The following is a 21,961-nucleotide window of genomic DNA, read 5'->3' as shown; positions in this document are numbered from 1 at the left end:
TGTTTTCTGAGCGTGCACTCTGTCCTGTGCCCAGCCCTGAGCTGAGACGTGGGGATACTGGGCTGAATTCACGCGTCTCTGGAATGGTTATGGTCACCTGATGTGCTTTTCAGAGTGGGTTTGAGGATCAACTACAGCAGAAGTGGTTTGCTAAAAAGGATAGATGCCCTGTTTTAACAATGCACCACCCAAGTGGTGGGAGGGGGCCGGGGTTGTATGGGAACGCTCTGTAATTTCTGCTCATTTTTGCTGTGAACCTAAAACTGCTGTATAAAAATAAAGCCTTTAAGGGGCACCTGGGTGGCCCAGTCAGTTAAGCATTTGTCCTTGGTTCAGGTCATGATCTCGGGGTCCTGGGATTGGGCCCTGTGTTGGGTTCCCTACTCAGTAAGAAGTCCTGCTTGTTCCTCTGCTCCTCTCCCCTGTTCGTGTTCTCGTTCTCAAATAAATAAATAAAATCTTAAAAAAAATAAATCCTTTAAAAAACAAAATAAGATGTAGATACTTGAGCCCTGAAACCCCAGATCTACTTATGCAGAATTTCAGAGCATGGGCCCCAGCACTGCAATTTGGGAAGACCTCTTGTAGAATCTCATTCTTAAGAGTTGGAGAACCAGTGGGAATTTTTGACAACCCCAATGTATGTTCATTGTATAAAAAACATATAAAGAGAAGAAGGAAATGAAAACCACTTGTAATCCTAATCTAAGATAATCATCCTTAGTAGTTTATTGAATATCCTTCTAGATGTTTGTTTGTGTGTGTGTGTGTGTGTGTGTCTGTGTGTGTGTCTGTGTTTAAATAAATGTGTGTATATCTGTGTGATACCTGACACTGTGCTGGGTTTTGGGAATGGAGGTAGGAATGGTCATGGCCACGGGGTAACCCCAGTCATGGTACATGGTACCTGGTACAGTTTGAAGCCTGGCCTTCACCACCCACTCACTTGATCTTACCTTTTCTCCACAGGTATACATCATCAACGTGACCTGGTCCGACTCCACGTCCCAGACCATCTACCGGAGGTACAGCAAGTTCTTTGACCTGCAGGTAAGTTGGTCTGAGTTTAGATGGTACCCAGTTTCTCCTGCTGTGGCCTGGGTCTCTGGGGGACTGGCCTCTCTCATGTCCCCACTCATCTGGAGAACCCCTGTCCGAGCTCTCGGGGTCAGTGTCTCGGTCAGAGCAGAGGGACAAATGAGGAAACTTCGCCTGTCTAGCTGGGCCTGGCTCAGTCTGGAATATTACAGGCAGCCACTGGACTTTGTGGACTTTGTGGGCTTCCTATGATGGTCTTAACAGTCAAGCTTTGTCACCCTTCTCTGCCTGGCGGGTAGGAAACCAAGGTGGGGAGGCAGGAGGATGGCCATGGGTGCTGTGTGCATGAGCAGACATGTAACTGTAAACAACCAGGGTGAGACACAAGCCACCACGTCATTGCAGGCAAAGAAAAGCAAACACACAGGAGAGACAGAAACAGAAAATAAGCAGTTTCTTGAACTGCAGACACAAACTGGGCATACCACTGCGTCTGTCTCGCCGAGGAAGGCTCTCTCTCTCCCTGTTTGTACATGCGCATGGCGTGTGCGACTCTCTAATGTGCACTGGCGTGTTCACAGCTCCTCCTGCAGATACCTCCCTTGGTACCAGCTCACTTGCGTAGACTTTTTGAGACACAAGGGATAGTTTTACACTCCTGCGGCTCAGACAAATGGGAGACTTGGTTGGAAGGAGATACCAGCAATGGTCGTGCAGTTGACCAGAGGGTGAAGAGGAGAGTGAGACAGTGGACTCTCTAGGAACACCTGCTGACAACACAGCTGCTTTCTGTCTGTGTCTATTCTCTGTTTCTCTCTGGGCCCTGTCCTCAGGTTCCCAAGGAACTCCGCTGTCAGCAGCTCCTGAATTTCATATCTATTCACTCCCCAAACCAGAGAGATGGACTCTCCTAGTTTCAAGTTGAAGAATCCTAGGGAAGACTTGGATTGGCCTGATTTGAGTCAGGTGCCCTCTCTGGACCAATGAGTGTGGCTCAGGGTCGAGGGTCACAGAGGTGACAGCAGGGGATCTAGGCACCCGTCAAGGCAGAATCACCGTACTTGGACAGAAACACTTCCTATACCAGGAAGGGAAAACTGAGAGGTTCTAGATTATTCCTTAGGGCTATAAGCCTGGTGTAAGCCAATAAAAACACAAAGAAGAGAAACGCACCCCTGGTCCTCACAACCAAGGTCCACTCCTTCACTTGCAGGCTTTTGGTAGTGAGTCATCTTGGAGAGGCCAGGTCTGCGTGTTTTCCCCCAAGTACCTGACTTTATTCCATTGTCCTTATCACTCTACTTATGAGATGAGCTAAAGGTGAGCCAGCTTCCTGTCTTCCAGTAAACCCTGTCTTAGTCCAACAATACGGGTGGAAGCCACTCCTCACCTTCCTGCCTCTTCCTCTCCTCACCTCCCCCATTCCTTTCTGATCTCCTTGGGTCCTTCTGGTATAAACTGGTGGGATTTGCTGATACCCCATCAATGGGTATAGTGTGCTGGACAGGAAGTGATAAGTTAGTTGGGGAGAGGGAACCCTGAAAGGACTCATTGATGAGCCAGAGAGGGTCTGTGAGCCAGCGGAAACTCTCAAATCAGAGCTTTTCTTCCCCCTCTTCTGTTCTGTTCCCTCACCCCCTCCCTAGTTACAGAACCTCACGAGAAAGGAATGCTGCTCCCCCCTACTTCTTCCTTGCCCGGAGGGCTTATTTCCTGTGTGCTGGGACACACAGCATAGAGCATCGAGCAATGTGCTGGCTCTCACCACGAGTATGGCTAGGCCTGTCTACATGGGTCATCACCACCTGTAGAGGCTGTTTGGAAAGGGGTTGGGATGGTTCTTTGGAATTTCACCTTTGAGCCAAGTGTAGCATCTTTGTGAGTCCATTTTACAGAACTCATGACATGAGGACTTTCGGTGGTGTTCACTTTGGAAAGCCTTTCTTGTTTATCAGGGTCGCTGACTTTAATATGGCGGCTCCTATAGAGGAAGAATGAGTGACATTGCTTGCTCTGCCTCTGGTCCCTGGTGCCTTTGCAACTGGCCTTTCTGAGTGGCTGTGTGAGAAAGCAGCATAGAGCTTAGGCACTGAGGACACACTGCCTAGGACTGGTTACTGGCTCTGTCACACTGTATAACTCTGGAAACGGGCCTTGACTTCTCTAGGTTCTGTTTTCCCATCTGTGGAATGAAGATTTGATTAGTACCCACCCAGGAGGGTTGTCATGAGGTTTACATGAGCAAATCTATGCAAGATCCTTGGGAAAGGACAGTCTCATGCCCTCACAACCGGCCCTGAGTGGGTGGCAGTTCGGGGGAGGCAGGAGCGGAAGGACTGGTGCTTGGAGGAGAGGTGTATCTTTGATGTGACCCATGGCATGAATGAGTTGTCTGGTGAAGCATGGGGGAGCTAGTTCATTCATGGTGTTGGGGAAGAGAACCCGCAGATAAGCTGGTAGCACGTTCTGCACTTATCTGAAGCCTTAGGACTTTACAGAGCTGGTCATTTATCTCATTTCCCTCCTCCCCCATGCCACCCACACTCCTTACTTACCGGCTACCTGCTCCCTTTGAGGCCCTGGAGTAGGGTCACCAGATAAAATAGGAGATGTCCAATGAATTTCAGATTACTAATGATGGTGGTGATTTTTTACTATAAGTGTGTCCCAAATATTACAAGGGGATGTATTTAGGCTAAAAATGTGATTTGTTGTTTATCTGAAATTCACATTTTATGGTGTGTCCTATATTTCCATTTGGCTCAGTCTGGCAACCTTACCCTGGCTGTGAGTGGTGGGGGTGGTTGTATAAAGACCAGGGAGCCAGGCTGGCTCGGGGTCAGAGTGCACTGGCCTCCAACACATTCGTGCTTCTGCAGGACAGAAGTGGGATGGCCTGAGGAGTACTAGTTGAGAAGGACAAGGTCCCTTCCTTCTAGAAGTCTGGTGGGGAAAGTAGACTTTTAAGCAATGAAGTCCACTAGAGATTAGATAGATCACCAGGCAACGTGCTATGGATGGAGAGGAAGGAAAGAGTATTCCTCTTGGGACAGGGGAACAAGAAGGATGCCTGTACGATTCTGATTGGGACAGCAGCCTCGAGTGGTACAGCCCCATACCCCCACGTCAGTTTGGAGGTCTTTGGTTGCTTTTTGAGAATTACAGTTATTGGGGTAAAGGGTATCCCTAATTTGTCTGTTAATTTGTTTATTCATTTATGCTTGCATGCCTGCTTCCTTCTATCCATCAGTCATCATCCATCTGTCCGTCCATCCATCCACCCACCCACCCTCAGTCTATCCAATCTAAGTGCCTATCCTCTATGTGCTAGGCGCTATGTCAGTCTCTGGGGATTTATTGATGAGCAAAAGCAGATCTGGTTACTGCTTAATTTATGGGACTTACTCCTTAGTGAAATAAGATGAGTTTTAGTTAAAAAAAATTTTATGTCTATGTCTATATCTATATCTATCTATCTATCTATCTATCTGTCTATGGCACCTGGGTGGCTCAGTTGGTTAGGTGTCTGCCTTCAGCTCAGGTCATGATCCCAGGGTCCTGGGATCGAGTCCTGCATCGGGTCCTTGCTCAGGGCAGAGCCTGCTTCTCCCTCTCCCTCTGCCCCACCCCTGCGTGTGTGCTCTCTCTCTCTCTCTCTCTCTCTCTCTCTGACAAATAAATAAATAAAATCTTCTTAAAAATGATGTATGTACAATTTTATACATTTCAAATGCTACAAAGAAAAGTACTGTAGACGTATGGCTGAGAAACCCTATATTCAGGGATCAAAGCAGGCTTCCCTGGAGAAGTGAGTGGCATCTGACAGATCAAGGAGTTACTGTCTTTCATTTTTGAGATCAGGGCTTCTTTTGTGCTTCTAATGAAAGCAAAAGACTCTCTCCTCAGATAAAGGCATGCGTGTACATATATAATCTTCTAACCTTTTTAGTCATTCATACCCCCCTGAAATCCTTCCAAGGGCATGGGGATAAGACCCTGTACTCTGCCCCAAACCTTCTCTCCCCCGTGCACGGCCCCTCTTCCTGCCCATTGGGACGCATGGAGGCTTCACACCTGTGCATTCACTGTGCTAGTGACTAGCCACATGGGCCTATTTACATTTCCATTTAACTTAATTAAAAATTTGAAAGATTAAATTAAATTAAGTTAAATTCCTTTGTAAGAATGAAATGAATCGGTTCTCTTGGCCGTACTTGCTGTCTATAAGTATGCGGTAGCCGCAGTGGCCCAGGGCTCCATACTGACAGGTATAGAATGTTTGTATCATGACTGTACCGCTGTAGACCATCTGGGACACATATCAGGCTTGATCTGGCTTTATGCCCACCCCGAGGGCCCTGCTACCCTCCCAGACCCTCCCCCGTTGCCCTCGCAAATCTTTAGGGCCCCAGCAGGAGGAAGGAGACTCTGTTCCATCGTGGTCTGCCCGATCAGTAGAGCAATTCAATTCAACAGCTATTCCAAACACTTCTGGAAACCGGGTCAGTGCCAGGGAGGGCTTCTGAGGGCATTTCGGGTGTTAAGTTGGGAATAGGGAGAAGAGAGGCTCTCAGTCTCCAAGTGGAAAATGATGTCTTCTAAAAATAATCCACCACTCTGCCTATCTGACCAGGAAAAGGGACATGTCCAGAGGGAACTATCTGGGACAAGCCCTGCCAGTGAGGCCCGTTTGGCCCTAAAGGGCTTGGATTACTTGGAGGTATAGTTAAGGGGAGAAGGAGGACGGTAAAGGGCCGCAGATGCTCTTAAGTCGCCTTCTCCCTGGCACTGGACCACCTTCCCACTCTCTGTAAATGTCCTTGCACAACTCCTTCCCTGTTAAGTAGCCCCCCCCACCGGGGCAGGACCGGAAGGCTCTCTGAAGGCCCGGCTCCACCGAAGGCTGTTTCACAATCTGACCTCCAAGGCGCTGGGCTACGGTAATCGCTCCGCAAACACTGGCCCCGTGCTGCCTCTGGTCCTTGGCTCTGAACTCCGGCCAGTAAGTGCAGAGCGTCAATATTTGACAAGCGCCAGGAGAGGCCCTCAGGCATCCCCCACACTGCTTGCAAGATGGACTTGAGCACGTTGTTCAGGACCGCTCATGTGCTCTGAAGGATTTAACTCTTTGTGAAGAGCTTTCATCTCTCTTCCTTATTCATCTCTCTAGACTTTCCACTCACCTACCCCACCCGAGGTCACACTCACTTTCTAGCTGTCGAATAACCAGGCCAATATGGATGAACAAGACTGCCCCCTCCAAATCATTCATTCCTGGCCTTGGGATGGGTGTGTGTGTGGAAGGGGCACGTTCTGAAGTCATTTGGAGTGTGTTACGGGATCACTGTGTTTTTAGGAGGAGAAGAATCCTATTCCGGGCCCGTCACTTTTGCAGGTCAACATCTGTGTTCATCTTTCTACTTATTAAATTTAGAATTTGGTTTAGTTTGTGTTTCGTTCAGCTTCGTTTAGTGTAGTTCATAGATTTGCTCTCGTTTGGTTTGATGTTCAAAGCACACCACAGCTGTGGTCAAATGGGGGTGGGGGGTTGTTCTGATGTGTGCCAGGGACCAACCTGAGAGCAGAACAGGAGAGGGGATAAGTATCTGTCCTGCAGGCTCTGTCTTTTCATCATCAAGGCAAGCTCTGTGTTGTTTGAAGTCGTTGACCCTAGAGTAAAGGCAAGGGGTGGGGGCCAAAATCTGGGGAGGGAACTTGCCAAGTTCTAAGAATAGTTTCGTTCCAAGGACAGTAGAGAGTCACAGCACCTGGCATGGCATGGCAGGGCCAGCTCCCGCAGCGTGGTGAGCTGCGGTGGGTCACTGTGATTGCTCACGCGCCCGGGGCAGAGGAGAACATTGGCTTTGACTGAGGTCAGTCCGCAGTCCCAGGAAGGCATGGAGAACCTCACGTTGTTTGCCATGGTGACAGTGGGAAACCCCGTGACCATCCACAGAGGGTCGCTAAGTAAGTGGCGGTATTCTCACTGCATTTTGTTCAATGGTCAAAACAAATGAGATTAATCTCCATTCCATGGATGTATCTCCAAGAAATGTTAATGAGGGCGCCTGGGTGGCTCAGTGGGTTAAAGCCTCTGCCTTCGGCTCAGGTCATGATCCCAGGGTCCTGGGATCGAGCCCCGCATCGGGCTCTCTGCTCTGCAGGGAGCCTGCTTCCTCCTCTCTCTCTCTGCCTGCCTCTCTGCCTACTTGTGATCTCTGCCTGTCAAATAAATAAATAAAATCTTAAAAAAAAAAAAAAAGAAATGATAATGAATGACCACTGCAGATTTCAAACGATATAGTGTTTATGCAAAAACAACAGCAAGACATATTTGCTACAAGGACATGCGTAGCATAAGTATATAAATATTTTTTAAGTATCTGGAAGGATGCATTTCCAGTTGGTCATAAAGTTATCTCTGGAAGAAGGTGAGGGACATCAGTGAGAAGAGGATCTTGGTCAAAGGGGAAACTTAACCTTATTTGTAATGTTTTACTTTTTTAAAACAGGAGAATATATTCATGTATTATTTACAATGTCAATATTTAATAATTAAAAAAATACCTATGGGAGGAGGTGGGAAAAGTAGAAGGTCTACATTTAATATGTCTCTCCTGGTCATTATAGTATAATGGGACAGAAGACACACCAGTTTAAAAAAAAAAATCGTCATGAAGAGCATATCTATCCAAAGAAAGAAAATGATAATAATTGTTAAAATCACATTACCTCATACTTCCTGAGCCATCACTGTCAATCAGTCCTATGGAATGTGACTGTCTAGAACCCATTACAACCAACCCCAAGGATTTGTCCAAATTACCTTGTCAAACTGGAATCTTGTTTTCAGATATTGCTCAAAACCCACGAACGTGTGTTCTCTGGGGCAAGAAGCATCTGGGGGGTGGGCCTTGTGTCACGATGCAACACACTAAGCTGCATGGTCGCGGGTGCGGGGCCTACAAGCAGTGACTCCACAGCCAGGGCGATGGGGATCCAAGACCGGCTCTAGCCCTTACTAACTGTGTATCACCTTTGGTGAGTTCTTTAACCTCTCTGTACCTTGGTTTTCTCATCTGTATAATGGGGTTAATGAAAATACCCACCTCCTGGGGGGATACGAAGAATGCAATTAGTCACGTAAAGAAAGCCCACAGAGTCGTGACCAGCATGGAGACTCTGGACAGGGGAGCTGGCCACTCAGCGGGTAGCCTTGCAGAAACAACTGTGAGGGAAATAGCTGGAGATGCCCACTCCGTCTGCAGGTGGAGCTTTCTTCCTTCCCCCACGGACGCAGCCTTCACCTTCATCCCGTAGCTCCTCAGGCCTCCAGGCAGGAGGGACAGGTGGCCATGCTAATAGTTTCCTAGATAGAGCTCTCCACCTCCAAAGAGTGATGACCAACATGACCAAAGCACAGTCCTCCCAGCAACACTGTTGGGAAAACAACTAATTATTGGTTGCTCTTTTTCCTTGCTCTTAGAAGAAGGCGTTTTTTGGATTCCTGATGGAGCACAGGGGGATTCCAGGGGAGCCCTGTAGGGAGTCCAGAGGCTCTCGGGAATTCCATGGCTGGCTTCCCTCCCCTCTACCTCCCAGTTGGCTCCTTCTTTAACTACTGCCTTTCATCTTGCCCCTGTGGCCTGAGGGTGAACTCCAGCTTCCTCTCTCTCTTGCTCCTGATTTCTCCTCTGCCAAGCTCTGCTGTTGGTGGGGGTTGGGGTGGAGGGTGCTGAGGGTATCTATTCCCCAGGAAAGGAAGGGAGGGCCTGGTGAAATGTTACATTGAGGCCAGCTCAGGATGAAATCCTGGGGTTCCCTTGTACCCTGCTTGTAACCCCTTCTCATGCAGTTTCCCCAACCATGTGGTTTTAGGAATAACCCTATACACAGGGGCCTTGCGGGTCCAGAATTGATGGAGAGAGGTGGAGGAGGAAAGGTGGTGGACTTGGGGCAGAGTACAGAGGGGGACAGCCTCACACATTTGTGTATAAAGGGAAATAAGAGGCAGGAGCATGGTCTCTGGTGGAGCCTGCCATTAGGAGAACTTTCCTGCCAAGCAAAGCCTAAAGATACAAAGAGAGGAGAGGAGCTTTTCTGACTCAGCAGCCCAGACTTGCAGGATATTCACCACGCTGCCGATGTTCTTAGCACGTGGTCTGTCGGTGACCCAGGCACATGCCTCCCAGGGAGCTCAAGGGCACAGACCCTCTCAGATGAGACCTTCACTTGTGACTGCACCACGAAGCTAGGAATCGTCTCTGCCCGTTGCTGAGTGTTCATCCCCTCCCTGTGCCAGGGTGGGATTTTCACAAGGTGGGGAAGCTCCTTTATAGACATGCGGACAATTATAAGAAAAGCTGAAATGTCCTCTGGATATTAAATCTTGGCATTGCTTCCTTATCTGTAACTTTCTGGGTAAAGTCTTGTCAGTACGGATAGATGGAGAGAGTTCAGGAGGCTGCCTGCTCCCTCCATAACTGTCCTGCAGGGCTGATGAAAATGTCTCTTGCAAGGAGAGAAATCAGCTGTGTGCAAATATCACAATACGAGAGGTGCATGCTTGCCAACCAGTGTTAACCAGGTCTGCTGGGGAATCAAAGGCGGAATTGTGATTTTTATAACCAGAAGGCCCTTAGAGATCACCTACTAGGATGATACCTCTCAGGTGCTCACGTGGCCACTTTCCAGCCTCATGCCCACAGCAGACATCATTAATTGATCCTGGCATGTTCCTGTCCTATACCTATGGCAGACATCACTCATCGATCATGAACCCAGACATGGTCCCAGAATCCTTCTCAAGAAAACATAATCAGGCACACCTGGGTGGTTCAGTCTGTTAAGCATCTGCCTTCAGCTCCAGTCATGATCCCAAGGGTACTGGGATTGAGTCCTGCATTGGGCTCCCTACTCAGTGGGGATCCTGCTTCTCCCTCTGCCTGCCGCTCCCCATGCTTGTGCGCACTTTCTACTTTCTCTGACAAATAAATCAATAAAATCTAAAAAACAAAACAAAAACCTTAAAAAAATAAAAAAAATAAAATCAGATACTTTCAGGGAGAGACAACCTGTCAATTGGTAAAAGCACCTTGAGTGAAAATTCTTGGCTACCCTCCCATGTAGTCCTTTTCCTTTATTTGACAGATGAGGAAGTGAGGCTCCAGGAGGGAAAGGGGCCTGTCCAAATTACAAGGCCATGAAGTGACAGCAGGACTAGAACTCAGGTACCCTAGCCTCTAGCTCTCACGAGTCTGGGATTCTGGCCTCCCATCCAGAAGGCTTCCTTTGGTTTTTGGCGGGGAGGGCAGGAACGCCCCATTGCATCGCCAAGAAAGCTGGTGAGAGAGGAGGCATGCCCCCTCCCCAGGAGAAGATGCCCCTGCCAAGAGCAGAAGACTTCCCCCGAGCTCCCGAAAGGTCAGACGCAGGTCCTTCACAGGATCGGCTCCTTCCTGGAGCTCAGCCCCCATGTTCTGCCCACCTCCGCCCACCTCTCTCTGATGATAAACCCCAGCTCCACCCGAGGCGGTGTCTGAGTCAGGCCACATGCCTGCGTGACTACTTGGGGCTGCGCGCCCTGTTTTCCCAGCATCGGGTGTCATGTCAGGGTGTGTTTGGGTGGTAGCTCAGGGAGGCCCCGGAGTGCAGTTACCACCTGTTACCTCCTTCCTCCTCTGGCCTCAGGCCCAGAGGTCTGACCTGGAAAACTTAGCTCTGCCCCCACCAGGCCCCCCAGCTACCCTTCTGGATAAGCAGCAGGAAAGTTGGCTGGCAAGTAGGTGGGGGACAGTGTGCCCCTTCATCCTGGAGAATGAAGGGAAGGAGGATCTTTGGTGGCGGTCAGGTGAGTGGTGTGTGTGTGTGTGTGTGTATGCACATGTGTGTGCGTGTACTCCCTGAAGCCTTCAGCTGGAGCCAAGTCACTCCCTTCCCTCAGGAGAGAATTTCAAGCTCATCCTGGCACCTTTGGAGGGGTGCTGGGGCCATTCCTGGCACAGGGCTTGGTGCTGGGAGCCCCTTGGGGAAAAGTCAGGGTCGTCTTGGGCAGAAAAGCCCGGCCCATGGCCTTGGCCTTAGCCAGAGCCATCAGCTGGTGGACGAGTCAGGGCAGGGCAGAAGGCACAGCATGAGTGAGGAAGGCAAAGTGTAGAACTCTGCCATCAGGCCTGCTTGCTGGGGGCCCCCTGGCTGACTTGTCAAGGCAGCTCCTGGATCTGAGCCTGGAGGTCTTGGCATCCTTACACCCCCTCACTCGATGGCAATAGTTGATTTTGCTTTTGACTCGTGTGGAGCTAGGTGTGTGGGGGAGCTGGGGTGAGTGGTGGGAGCCTGGGCTATGGGCTTGAGGGAAGCCAGTTTGTTCTGCACCCCCCCCCGCCCACCCCCCCAGCAGGTGAACTGCCACCAGCAGGGGGACCCAGAGATGCTAGCTACGGGGACCCCCCTCATCAGCTCCCCACCAGCCTGGCTGGACCTCAGTCCCCAAGTGACTTTAGGGGCCGTGATTCTTGCATCTCAAGGATGTCCCCTCAGACCAGGCCATTGTAAGAGTTGTCGGAGGATTGACAATGTTTCCTTCTTATCCTCGATTTAGCTGGAGCTAAGGAAGAAGGGTTTTAGATTCCTCAGAAACCTCCACAGCTGGGTAACATTGGGGTCTCCAGAAGAGCTTGTAGGATTCTTTTTTTTTTTTTTTTAAGATTTTATTAATTTATTTGACAGAGCTCACAAGGAGGCAGAGAGGCAGGCAGAGAGAGCGGGGGGAAGCAGGCTCCTGCTGAGCAGAGAGTCCAATGTGGGGCTTGATCTCAGGACCCTGAGATTATGACCTCAGCTGAAGGCAGAGGCTCAACCCACTGAGCTGCCCAGGCGCCCCTGCTTGTGGGATTCTTGATGCCAAATTCCTGGTTCTCCGAGTGGGGCAGTTTCTCGCGGTGAAGGAAAGTTCCGGCTTTGTTATCAGACTGACAAAGGTGTGTGCGTGGACCCCAGCTCTTACCAGCCAGGTGACCCTGAACAGTTACCTGGCCTCCAAGACTCACCTTCTCAGCGATGGGATAGTTCTCAGTACAGAAGCAGCCTCAGAGCTGTTGTGAGATTTCCAGGAGATAAGACCCAAGAGGCCTTCGTGCACGAACCTGGAGCAGCTACGGAAAATCATCAGGATGGTGGTTATTCCGGAGGAGGACAGGGGCACTGTGGACACCATGTCTGTCCAGCCTGAACCAGGGGAACATTTTCCCAGCCATGAAAGGGTCTTGGGCACCCCAAAGCTGTGGTCAGTGAGTGATGCAGGACTGGCCAGTCAATGGCCCCAAATGCCAGCCGGGGTTGGGTTCCGTCTACGTGCATCTGGTGCCCAGTAGAACACAGTGGCTGGTTCGGCCACTCCCGAGTCTGAGCTCGGTGCTGGCAGCAGGCTGGGCGGAGGCTAGGAATGGGCGGGCGCAGGGGTGTCCCTAGGGCTTTATGGACCACATTCAGGTGCCCCTTAAGAAAGAAAAAAAAAAAAAAAAAAAAAACCAAATAGGAAGCAGGAGGCTGCTGCCTCGGCTGGAGTTGAGAAGCTTTCAGAGAGCCTGGTTCTGGCATGTGCCAAGCGATCATCCTTCCCACTGAGACAGTGCTGGCTGGTGAGGGCATCTCTGGTGCAGGCCAGCCTGCCTGGCTCCTCAAGGAGATGGGCTCCACTCTCTGCCTTGGAACCTTGGGAGGAGGAACCCCCAGTGCGAAGGTGGAGGGAAGCCCTGTCTGTGCCCCTTGGGGTGCTGGGCCATGCCTGCTCCTCATTCTGTCCTACAGTGCAGTGGGGCAGGGACCAAGATGGGGAAGACAGACCAAGAGATGTACCAAATGTAGGAGGACTCAACACTGAGATTCTGTCCATCAGCGTATGTATTTTTTGGTGCAGTTGGGACACTTCGGGCTACTCTGGAACGCCTGGCTTTCTTGGCTATGTAGTTGAGACCCAAGGTGGAGAAGGGTAGAGCTGCAGAACCGCCCTCCCTGCGAGTGGGGGGGTCAGGATTCAGACTGAGCAGTGTGGCTCTGGAATCCGCATGCTGAACCCCTTTCGTCCATTGCCGCTTATAACTTTGATGTGGCCCCTGCGTGGGCCAGAGCACTGCAGAGCCCACCTGGGAGGCCCTGGCACCTTGGAGAGGAGACGGGTCTGTGCCTACCTGTGCCAGGAAGGCTTCGGCGGCCCACTGGAGGGGCTGCTGCCCTGACCCTCCGCCCAGGCTGGGGAGGAAGGCTTTAGGCTGGACAGAGAGAATTGCCAGTTTCCCTGCACAGGCTCTTGGTCTGTTCTCTGCTTCCGAGTCTTAGGTTCTTCCTGTGGTGTTCTCTCTCCATCTCGCTCTTCTTCCGGTTTCTCTGTTTAGCTCTATCTCTCCAGGGGTCTCTGAGTCTGAGCCTGTCTCTTGGCATGGCTCTGTTGGTCTCTGGAGCCTTTCCCAAGACTTTTCTGGAGGTGTTTTCTCTTGCTGTGGTATGTTTTTGTCAGTCGGGATCTCTCTTGTTCCTATCTCCCCCTCCACGTGCTGTCACATCCTGAGCAGGATTCTAGGAGAAGGACAGGGCTGGAGTCAGGGGCTTGACAGGTCTGCAACCTTGAAGGTAAAAGCTGGTTGGGGAGGGAGGCTGCCCTCCTCCTTCTCGGGGGAGTATGTGGCATCGGGCATCGGCCTCATAATTAACCTTTTCAAAGGCATTCCTTTTGGTATCAGGTGACAGTCTGGGCACCCTGGTGGGAGGCTGCTCTGTCTCCAAAGGGCACCCCTGATGGCCAGCCTTTAGCTCTTCCCCTCCTAGAAGAGACATGACTGCAGTCTCCCTTCCCTGGGCCGGGGGTGCTGGCAGTGCTCTCAGCCCTCACTGGGCTGCCCTAGAGAGTGGAGCCCTGGCTTCCTGTGGGAAGGGCTGGGGACATGGCGGGCAGGAACCTCAGGCTGGCTCTTCCCCTTCTCTGGCTGGACAGAGGGTCTCCTGGGTCTCAGCTGTGTGTTCCATCACCTAATACCCCCTCCCCCATGCTAGCTGTTCCTCTAGGGCCACACCTGCTCCAGTGCTATCCCTGCTAGACATAGCCAGGCGGATAGGGAGCTGCCCTTGTAGGGTCAGGCTGGTCCCCGGACTACCTCACCAGCTTTTGGTGATCTGGGGAGGTGGACCACTGGCGTAGGCTCAGGCAGGGCTCTGCTGTCCCTTGGACTTGTTCTCTCAGTGAGGGTCTGTCCTCTGCTCCAAGTCTCTGTCATCACCTAGGGATGGGTAGGGGGTAATCATGTCATGGGCAAATCACTGGGTTCAGGGTGGGGCTGGCTATGAGCTGGCCCATTGGCGGCCCTGCAAGGCATCTCTCCTAAGAATCCCCACATCTGCTTGCCCCTCAGCACGTATAAACCCCAGCTCCTATCTAGACCCCTCCCTGCATTCTCCCCCCACACCCCTCTCCCACCTCCCACCCCCTGCCCCTCTTTCCCCCTGCACTGACTCAGCCCCCCAGCCAAGCCCTCCTGATGCCTCACCTGCACGCATGGCATTCTTATCAGGACTCCCCGCGCTGCCGTCTGGCCCTTCCAGCAGCTTCTCTGCATTGCAGCCAGTCAGCTTCTCTGTTCCAGCGTTTCTGTTTCTAATTATGAAACAGTTTAATCCTACAGAAAACAATATAACATCTCAGTGGCTCTACTTCCCAGATTTAGCGACCGTTCAGGTGTTGCTGCGTTTACCTGACACTTTTTTCATGTGGAGGATAATTGTCCTCAGATACTTTCTGAAAGAAAGATAGACAATGGTGCAGATAGAGGCGGCGTCCGGCAAATGCTGGATTCCCTTCCTCTTGCCTTGGGTCCAGGGTGCGGGCTTTCAGTAGACTGAGAAGGGGGCAGGGAGATCGGTGTGAGCAAAGGTGTGGAGGCAGGATGGCTTTGGGCCCGTGTGAAGGTCAGGGAGAATCCTGCGTGTGTGGAGGGAGAGCCGGTGAGGGATGTAGGCCTGCACACAGGCACCTGGCTGCCCTCAAGCAGTCAGCCCCTTCCCTCCTTGCTCTTCCCCTGCCTCCTGCACCCGTGCTAGGTGGGTGGTGCCCACGTCGAGGTCTCCGGGAGGAAGGCACTACCTGGGTCAGCAGCAGGGCTGGCACCTGGACAAGTAGCCGACAGCTGGGCACCAGGGTGGTCTGGAGGACCCAGTGCCCCATGGGGACATTTTCCTCTTGCATTTCCTGGTTCCCTGGCCGGAGTGGAGCTCTCCCCGCAGGGAAGCCTGGCAAAACAGAGCTGAGTGTGGAGCTAGGGAAGCCCGAGGCCAGCCCTGGTAGCCGGCCTCGCTGTGTGGGCTGCTTTACCAGGCTCCCCCGGCAGCTCTGCCCGAGTTTTCATTTTTGCTTTGGGGATTTTTCCTTTTCCATCTGCGCTCCACCTTGTCCTTTCCTTCCGGAAATGTGAAGGGACACCAGGAAGCCTTTGGCCTAAGGAGAAGTGCCACGAAAAGACTCCTGTGGGCCGAATGGCCAACCTCCATGACCAGGGAGGAAGTTCTCAGGACAGAGGCTGCAGCGTCAGCGCCTGAGGCCGGGAGGCCGGGTCAGGGTACTTGGACGGCCTGGCTCAGCTATTCCGAGTGCCTAAGGGGCCAAAGGGATTCAAACCCAGTGGGGATCACCCCAGACCCGGCCAGTCATGTCCCAGAGCCAACCCAACAGCAAGTCCGTATGTCCTGTATGACCTCCCTCAAAGTGCAGCAGTGCTCTGCTCCCCTTCCTCTCTGTCTGCTGTGTCCCCACTCTGGTCCGGTCCTGTCATCTCTGCCCAGGATACCTGGGCAACTGAGCTGGCCTCCTCAGGGGTCCCCCTACTCTCACTCCTGTCCTCCCACCAAGCAGAGTGATCCTTTAAAAACATAAATGAGATTACATCACACCCCATTTAGAACCTTCTGGAAGTCTCCCTTTCTTTTGGGAACAAACTCCCAACTTCTTACCCTGCCCCCAGGACCTGGGTGGTGGGCCCCCGCGCACCCTTCCAGATTAGTCCCCTGTGCCCTCCTTTGCTGGCTCTAATTCACTGCTCACCCACTTGTTCCTGGGATACCAAGCATAATGCTGCCGCAGGGCCTTTGCCATTGCTGTTCCCTCTGCCTGGAAACTCTTCCCCCAGATTCTCAAGCAGCTGACTCCTGGGCACTCCAGCCTCAACTCACATGACAGCTCCTAGAAAGGCCTTCCTTGACCACTTCCTCAGAGAGCCTGCCAGCCCTGTCACATTGTCACATTTTATTGTTTTCAGCACATAGTGCTCAGGAAATTGGTGTTGAATAAATACATGAATGCACAGAGAGCTGGTGCTGAGTGTAGGGAATGGGATGCCAGACCTGCCCTCCCCTTGAAAGGCAAGTTCTATGGTTTGGCTCCCATTCTTCCTCCTGCATGTCTGTCTTTGTGGATAGGCTGGATTTGCTGTGGGAACACTGCTAAAGATTAGTTGGGATCCTTATGGCAAAGACAGCGAGGGCTTTCTGATTCTAACGTGCACACAAACTACTCAGATGTGGTTAAAATGCAGATTGTGATTCAGTAGGCCTGCCGGGGGCCTGAGATTCTGCATTTCCACCAAGCTCTCTGGTGAGGATAGGATCAGTCTTAGATCACACCTTGAGTCGTGAGGGTGGAGGGTGTTGGAAGGATACATTTGAAGTCCTTCTCTTTATTTTTCTTCCTTCTGTCCGAATGTGATCTTTCTCCCATTTGGTCTCAGGCTTAGTGACCGCATGGGAATTTGGCCTGGTGAAATGGGGCTCTGTAAGAGGAATGCCATTCCAGCACTCTCCAGAAGCTGCCAAGGGTGGTTGGTGTGGGCTGCCTCAGAGGTGGTGGGTTCCCGTCCTTGGAAGTGTTCCCGTGAGCTTGAAGGGTCATGTGTCAGGGTTGTAGATGCCTGTGTGGGTCGAATAAGGCCATTTCCTACAATTCAGCTTTGTGTCTTGGTGTGCCTTCTATAAACTTGTGGAACCAGGATCTCAAGTTGGGGCTCATTCACCTGTGGTGACTGTTACAGGTCATCTGGCAAGTCCTCAATCCCCACCCTTGTTGGGCCACCCTTCCTCAGTGCACGGCATTCTAAACGCTGTATGTGTGATCCGCTGGATAGGGTAGTGGGAAGAGGGCTGATGGCTTGGCTTCAGGAATAGTTCGATCATGTAGGGGATGTGATGCTTGACAGGATCAATGGAAGGGGACAGGGTAGATGCATTTTATATTAAGTCTTCCCTCTTTCAATTTGGTTCATCAGACCATGACTGAATTCCTTTGTATTAGTCAGGGCAGACAGGCTAATACTGTGTAACAAACTCTCAGTGACTTGTAATAGAGGATTTTTTCCTGCTCACATCATAGTCCCAAACTGGTTACTGGAGGGCTATGCTGTAGGTTGTCATTCAGGGACCCAGACTCCTCCATCTGGGGACTCCACTCCCCATGGATCTCTGTATCTAGTCAGCAGGGGAGGGAAGAGGGAATGTGGAGGGTGGTAGGGAGATATTATGGGTTGTCTGGAGGAGGTGTCCATCATCCCTGCTTATATTCCATTGGTCAGAATTCAGTCACATGACTGTACCTCCCAGCAAGGGAGGCTGGGAAATGTAGTCTAGTTGTATCCCTAACTATGAGTCAGATGCTATGATGGAAAGTGAGCATATCAAGGCACAGATGTTATTTACAAGAAATGTACAACTTTTGAAAGGAGGCATATGTATAAACAAATAATCACAATATAGTGGTTAAGTACAGTTCTAGAAATATGACTAAACTACAGAAACAATGTAGAGGAGGGAATAAATGAGGGATAAACCTGTGCAAAGGCCTCAGAGATATTGATGGCAAGAGATCACATGGGGGGTGGCATTCTGTGCAAAGGCACAGAACAGCCTGAATGGGGACTGGCATCTTATGTCTAGGGAGGATTGCAAGCAGGCTGTGCAGTGTGTGGGGATGTGCAGAGGTTAATAGGACATCTGACTGGAGAGGTCACTGGTGCAGAGGTCATGAATAGGCTTGTGTTCCTGGGAGGCAGAGAGCCAACAAAGGTCAAGAAGGCAGAGATAAAACCACTGGATGGGAACAGATCACAGCAGTGTTGGAGATGGCGCAACTTAGCATTCCCTCCACTGGAACCCTCAGAAAGTTTCACATGTTTCTGTCTCTTATGCTGTTTATGAAGTTTCTAATGGAGGAGGAAATTGGCGGTATGGGGTGGGTGACCTAACCAAGTCACCGGGTGTGGAATGTCCTGGCCAGGACTCCCTGGGCCTGCCTGTCTTTTGCTGGGTCCACCTGACAGCCCACGGTCTTGCTGGGGCTTCAAGCACCTTTGAAGAAGCTTTCAGCACCCTTCCTGAGTTTTAGGATGACCCACCCAACATTGGTGCCGAACAGCAGCACTGCCAAGCATAGGAGAAGTGAGCTGTTGGGAAGCCAGGGTTCCATATCGACCAGGGCAAGCCTTGGGAAAGAACTGGACTCTTCCCAGCGACTCCAGCCTTCTTCTTTAGTTTACTCTTTTGTTTTTTCCTTTCACGCAGACTTTATGGGGGTGGGGAAGGATGAGGGTGGGGCTGGAAATACCCTGACCCATTTGTATTCCAACAAAATGGGGGAAGGAGAAGCTTGGAGAAGGTGACAGAGGAAGGGAAGGACACTGGATTTTTTATTAGAAACATCCCACTTGGCTTCTCTCCAAGAGAGTATTGTATCAAGGGAGTGTGTTGGGGGATCAGCTTTGGAATCTCATTGCCTTAAACAGTAGTCTGGGTCTGGGACCACCAAAGGTCTGCCTTGGTTTCTTCTCTGCCAAGAACATGCTTTCTTTGTCCAACTCTGGCCAGAATTTGATCCCATGGTGGCTAGGAGGACACTTTGAGGCCCACAGTTCTGAGCCTCTTAGAGGGAAGATGAGCATAAAAAGAACTGACAAACACTGGGGTTGGGTGTGTGGTTCAGCCAGAAAGAATGTAAGTCAGAAGATGGGAGTATGTTCTTTCTTCTTCTTCAACTTCTTCAGGGCCTCTCACTTTGTCATGGTCCCTGGAGGTGGGTGTTGGGGGAGTGGGGTGTCTGGCAGCTTGGGGGTGGGGAAGGGGGTTAGAAACTTTAGGAGGGTTTCTTCTGAGGCCAAGGGATAGATAGAGGCCCCATCCCCACTGCAGAAGGGAACAGGGTGACCTCAGCCAGGAAAACACACACACATACACATACACATACACCCCAGTGTGGGCAGGCTCATCTTAGGCTGGCCTCATCCTCTGTGGGGAGGCGGATTTCTTTGGCAGTCTGTCCCACACACAGATGTCTCTTTTACCACCGCTCCATCCCATGAACTGGCCAGATTTATCTTTCTAGAATCCCACTTCCACAGGTTTGCTTCTGCTCAGCACTCTCCGGGGCTCCCTGTTGCCTGGAGGAGGAAGTCCAAGCTCTTCCTCTCAGTCTCAGAAGACCCCTCCAGCCCTGCCCCCTCACACTGCCCGGTACTCCCTGTCCCGGACCTGGCACTGGGCTCCTCCAGCCCTGCACTTTCCTGGGGACCAGAGGAAAGTGGGGGTGACAAGCAGCCAGAGGCTGACACACTGTGGGGTTGGGAGGGGCCAGGGGTAAACTCCAGATCCGCAGTAGGAAACCACGCCTCAGGATCAAGTCCAGGGGAACTCTACCCCTCCCACCTGAAGCCAGACTCAGAGCTGACTGAATCCCACCCCTCTGACCCCGCCCTGGCAACCCCCAGCTTTTCAGGGCGTCAGCTGTCCTACCGTCACCCCTTTCCCTCTTGGCCAAGGGGAGCCTGAATGATCTCATGTTGGGACAAAGTGCAAGAGCCTTAAGTGAAGCCTGTCACTTTCTTTCAGCCATTGACAGGGTGGAGTAGCCAGGTTGATCACCCTGAGCAGCTTCCCGGAAAGGGCCATAGGAAGGGAAGATAGGAAGGGTGTGTTGGATTCTCTTCACCTTGGAAAAGGTGACCCCGTGCATTGGCCCCATTCATCAGGCACCTTCAGGGAGCCAAGTACCTGCTCACCTATGTTATCTCATTGAATCCACACACCACCGTGGGTTGGCTGCTCTTACCCACCCCCACCTTACAGATGAGAAATTGGGTCCCAGGGGGGTTAGGTGACTTGGCCAGCCAAGGTCCCCTAGCTAGGAAGGAGTGATTTGGAATTCTGACTTGGGACCTTAAGCATTCTGTCACTAGCTAGAATATTAATGACAGTAAAGCAGTATGGAGGGAGGCGACTGCTTTTGATGGTCCCCTCTGGGCCTGGCATGTGTTACAGGGCTTTGCAGATGTATTTTCCCTGTTCAACTTTGCTTTGGCCCACGAAGAGGAGAAAAACGGACTTGACCCTATTTCATAGACGAGTAGACTGAGACTCCGAGAAGTGAAGTAGGAATAATCATGTTTGGCATTTTCTTGTGTGTTTGCAGCATTTTCTTGTGTGTCTTCCCTTTGGATCTTCCCAGCACCTATGGAACAGGACAGGTATTTCGTCTGAACTGCCCTAGTTCCCCACAAGCCTCAGCAGGCCGGAACTGGAATCCTCCTCTCTGACTCCCATTCACTGTTCTTTCTTACAAGGCTATGGTTCAGCATTGGCTGGTGGCAGGGGGGTGGGGGGGGGAGGCGAGGGAGGGTGTAGGCTGAGCCCACTGGGAAGTTCCATGGGGAAACGGAGTAGCCACCAGTTTGGACACCTTCTAGACCTGTGGAGGCTTCCCCGGGCTAGCGCCGTCCTGTTCGTCTTTGCTTTCTTCCCTGTGTGCGTGTCCTGCCGCTGCTGTTGGGCTCTCAGCCCTACCCACCCCCCCCACATTAATGTCCAACATGTCCCAGGCAGCGCCCACGCACCTGATGAGCTCCTGGAACAGCCAGAGGCCTCCTCCCCAAGCCCAGCCCACGCACACCAGCTGGACAGCTCCCCCGGGGCCCCGAGATGTTCCCAGCCAGGCCTGTCTGTCCCCATGCTCTCCCTGCTGCCTCCCTGACCTCAGGGGCTGCACCCTTCCCTCCCGACTAGTGCCACGACAAGAGTGATAAGAACAGCTAATGTGTCTGGGGCCCTCAGTCTGTGCCCAACTCTATGCCCAGCGCTTTACACACCTTGTCTCCTCTTGCCCATCGTGTCAGGCAAGCTCTGTCACTGTCCTCATTTTACAGATGAAGAAACTGATTTGAATCTGGATCTGACTGGCTGTGCACCATTTGTTACTGTATTCACATTTTCCAGAGTATTGTATAGGTACCACTGTGAATTTGGGAAGAAATTTTGGGGGCAGTGTGTGAGCAAATGCTTTTACCTTTCAATGATGATGTATTGTTTCAGTGTGTGTTGGTGTTAGGGGTTGAAGGCTGGTGTGTCCCCCCAAATTCATAGGCCGGAGTCCTAGTGCCCAGCACCTCAAATGTGGCCTTATTTGGAAATAGGGCTGTTGCCAATGTAACTAGTTAAGATGAGGTCATGCTGCGGTAGGGTGGGCCCCAAGATCCAGTGACTGGTGTCCTTGTAAAAAGAAGAAATTTGGACCTAGGAACGCACATAGGAGGATACTGTGTGAGGATGGAGGGGGAGATGGAACTGATACTCCCACAAACCAAGAAGCACCAAGCATTGCCAGCAAACCATCAGAAACTAGGAGAGAAGCATGGACACAGCCCCACCAACACCTTGATCTCGGACTTCTAGCCTCCGAAACCGAGACAATACAGTTTTGTTGTTGAAGCCACTCCATCTGTGGTACAGCAGCCCTAAGCTAATAGCACACACGCGTGCACATCAGACGCTTATGACTTTACAGATATTATTGCTTTGGATGTGACTTAGGATGAATAGTGGCCCCCAAAGTTATCCATATCTGAATCCC

At 51.5% G+C, this 21,961-nt stretch overlaps 1 protein-coding gene across 3 annotated transcripts in view; it reads left to right on the top strand.

The window, feature by feature from the left end:
* The window catches only part of SH3PXD2A (SH3 and PX domains 2A), a 236,766-nt gene that overhangs the window by 53,060 nt on the left and 161,745 nt on the right, over positions 1-21,961 (top strand). For all 3 annotated transcript variants that reach the window (XM_047701410.1, XM_047701411.1, XM_047701408.1), the window contains exon 2: positions 970-1,050. In XM_047701410.1, coding sequence (XP_047557366.1) covers positions 970-1,050 — 81 coding nt within the window. The remainder of the gene's footprint in view (positions 1-969; positions 1,051-21,961) is intronic.

The sequence above is a fragment of the Lutra lutra genome, chromosome 14, assembly GCF_902655055.1.
Source record: "Lutra lutra chromosome 14, mLutLut1.2, whole genome shotgun sequence".
NCBI lineage: Eukaryota > Metazoa > Chordata > Mammalia > Carnivora > Mustelidae > Lutra > Lutra lutra.
The sequence above is the reverse complement of the archived record's forward strand: the minus strand, read 5'-3'. Positions and strand labels throughout refer to the sequence as shown.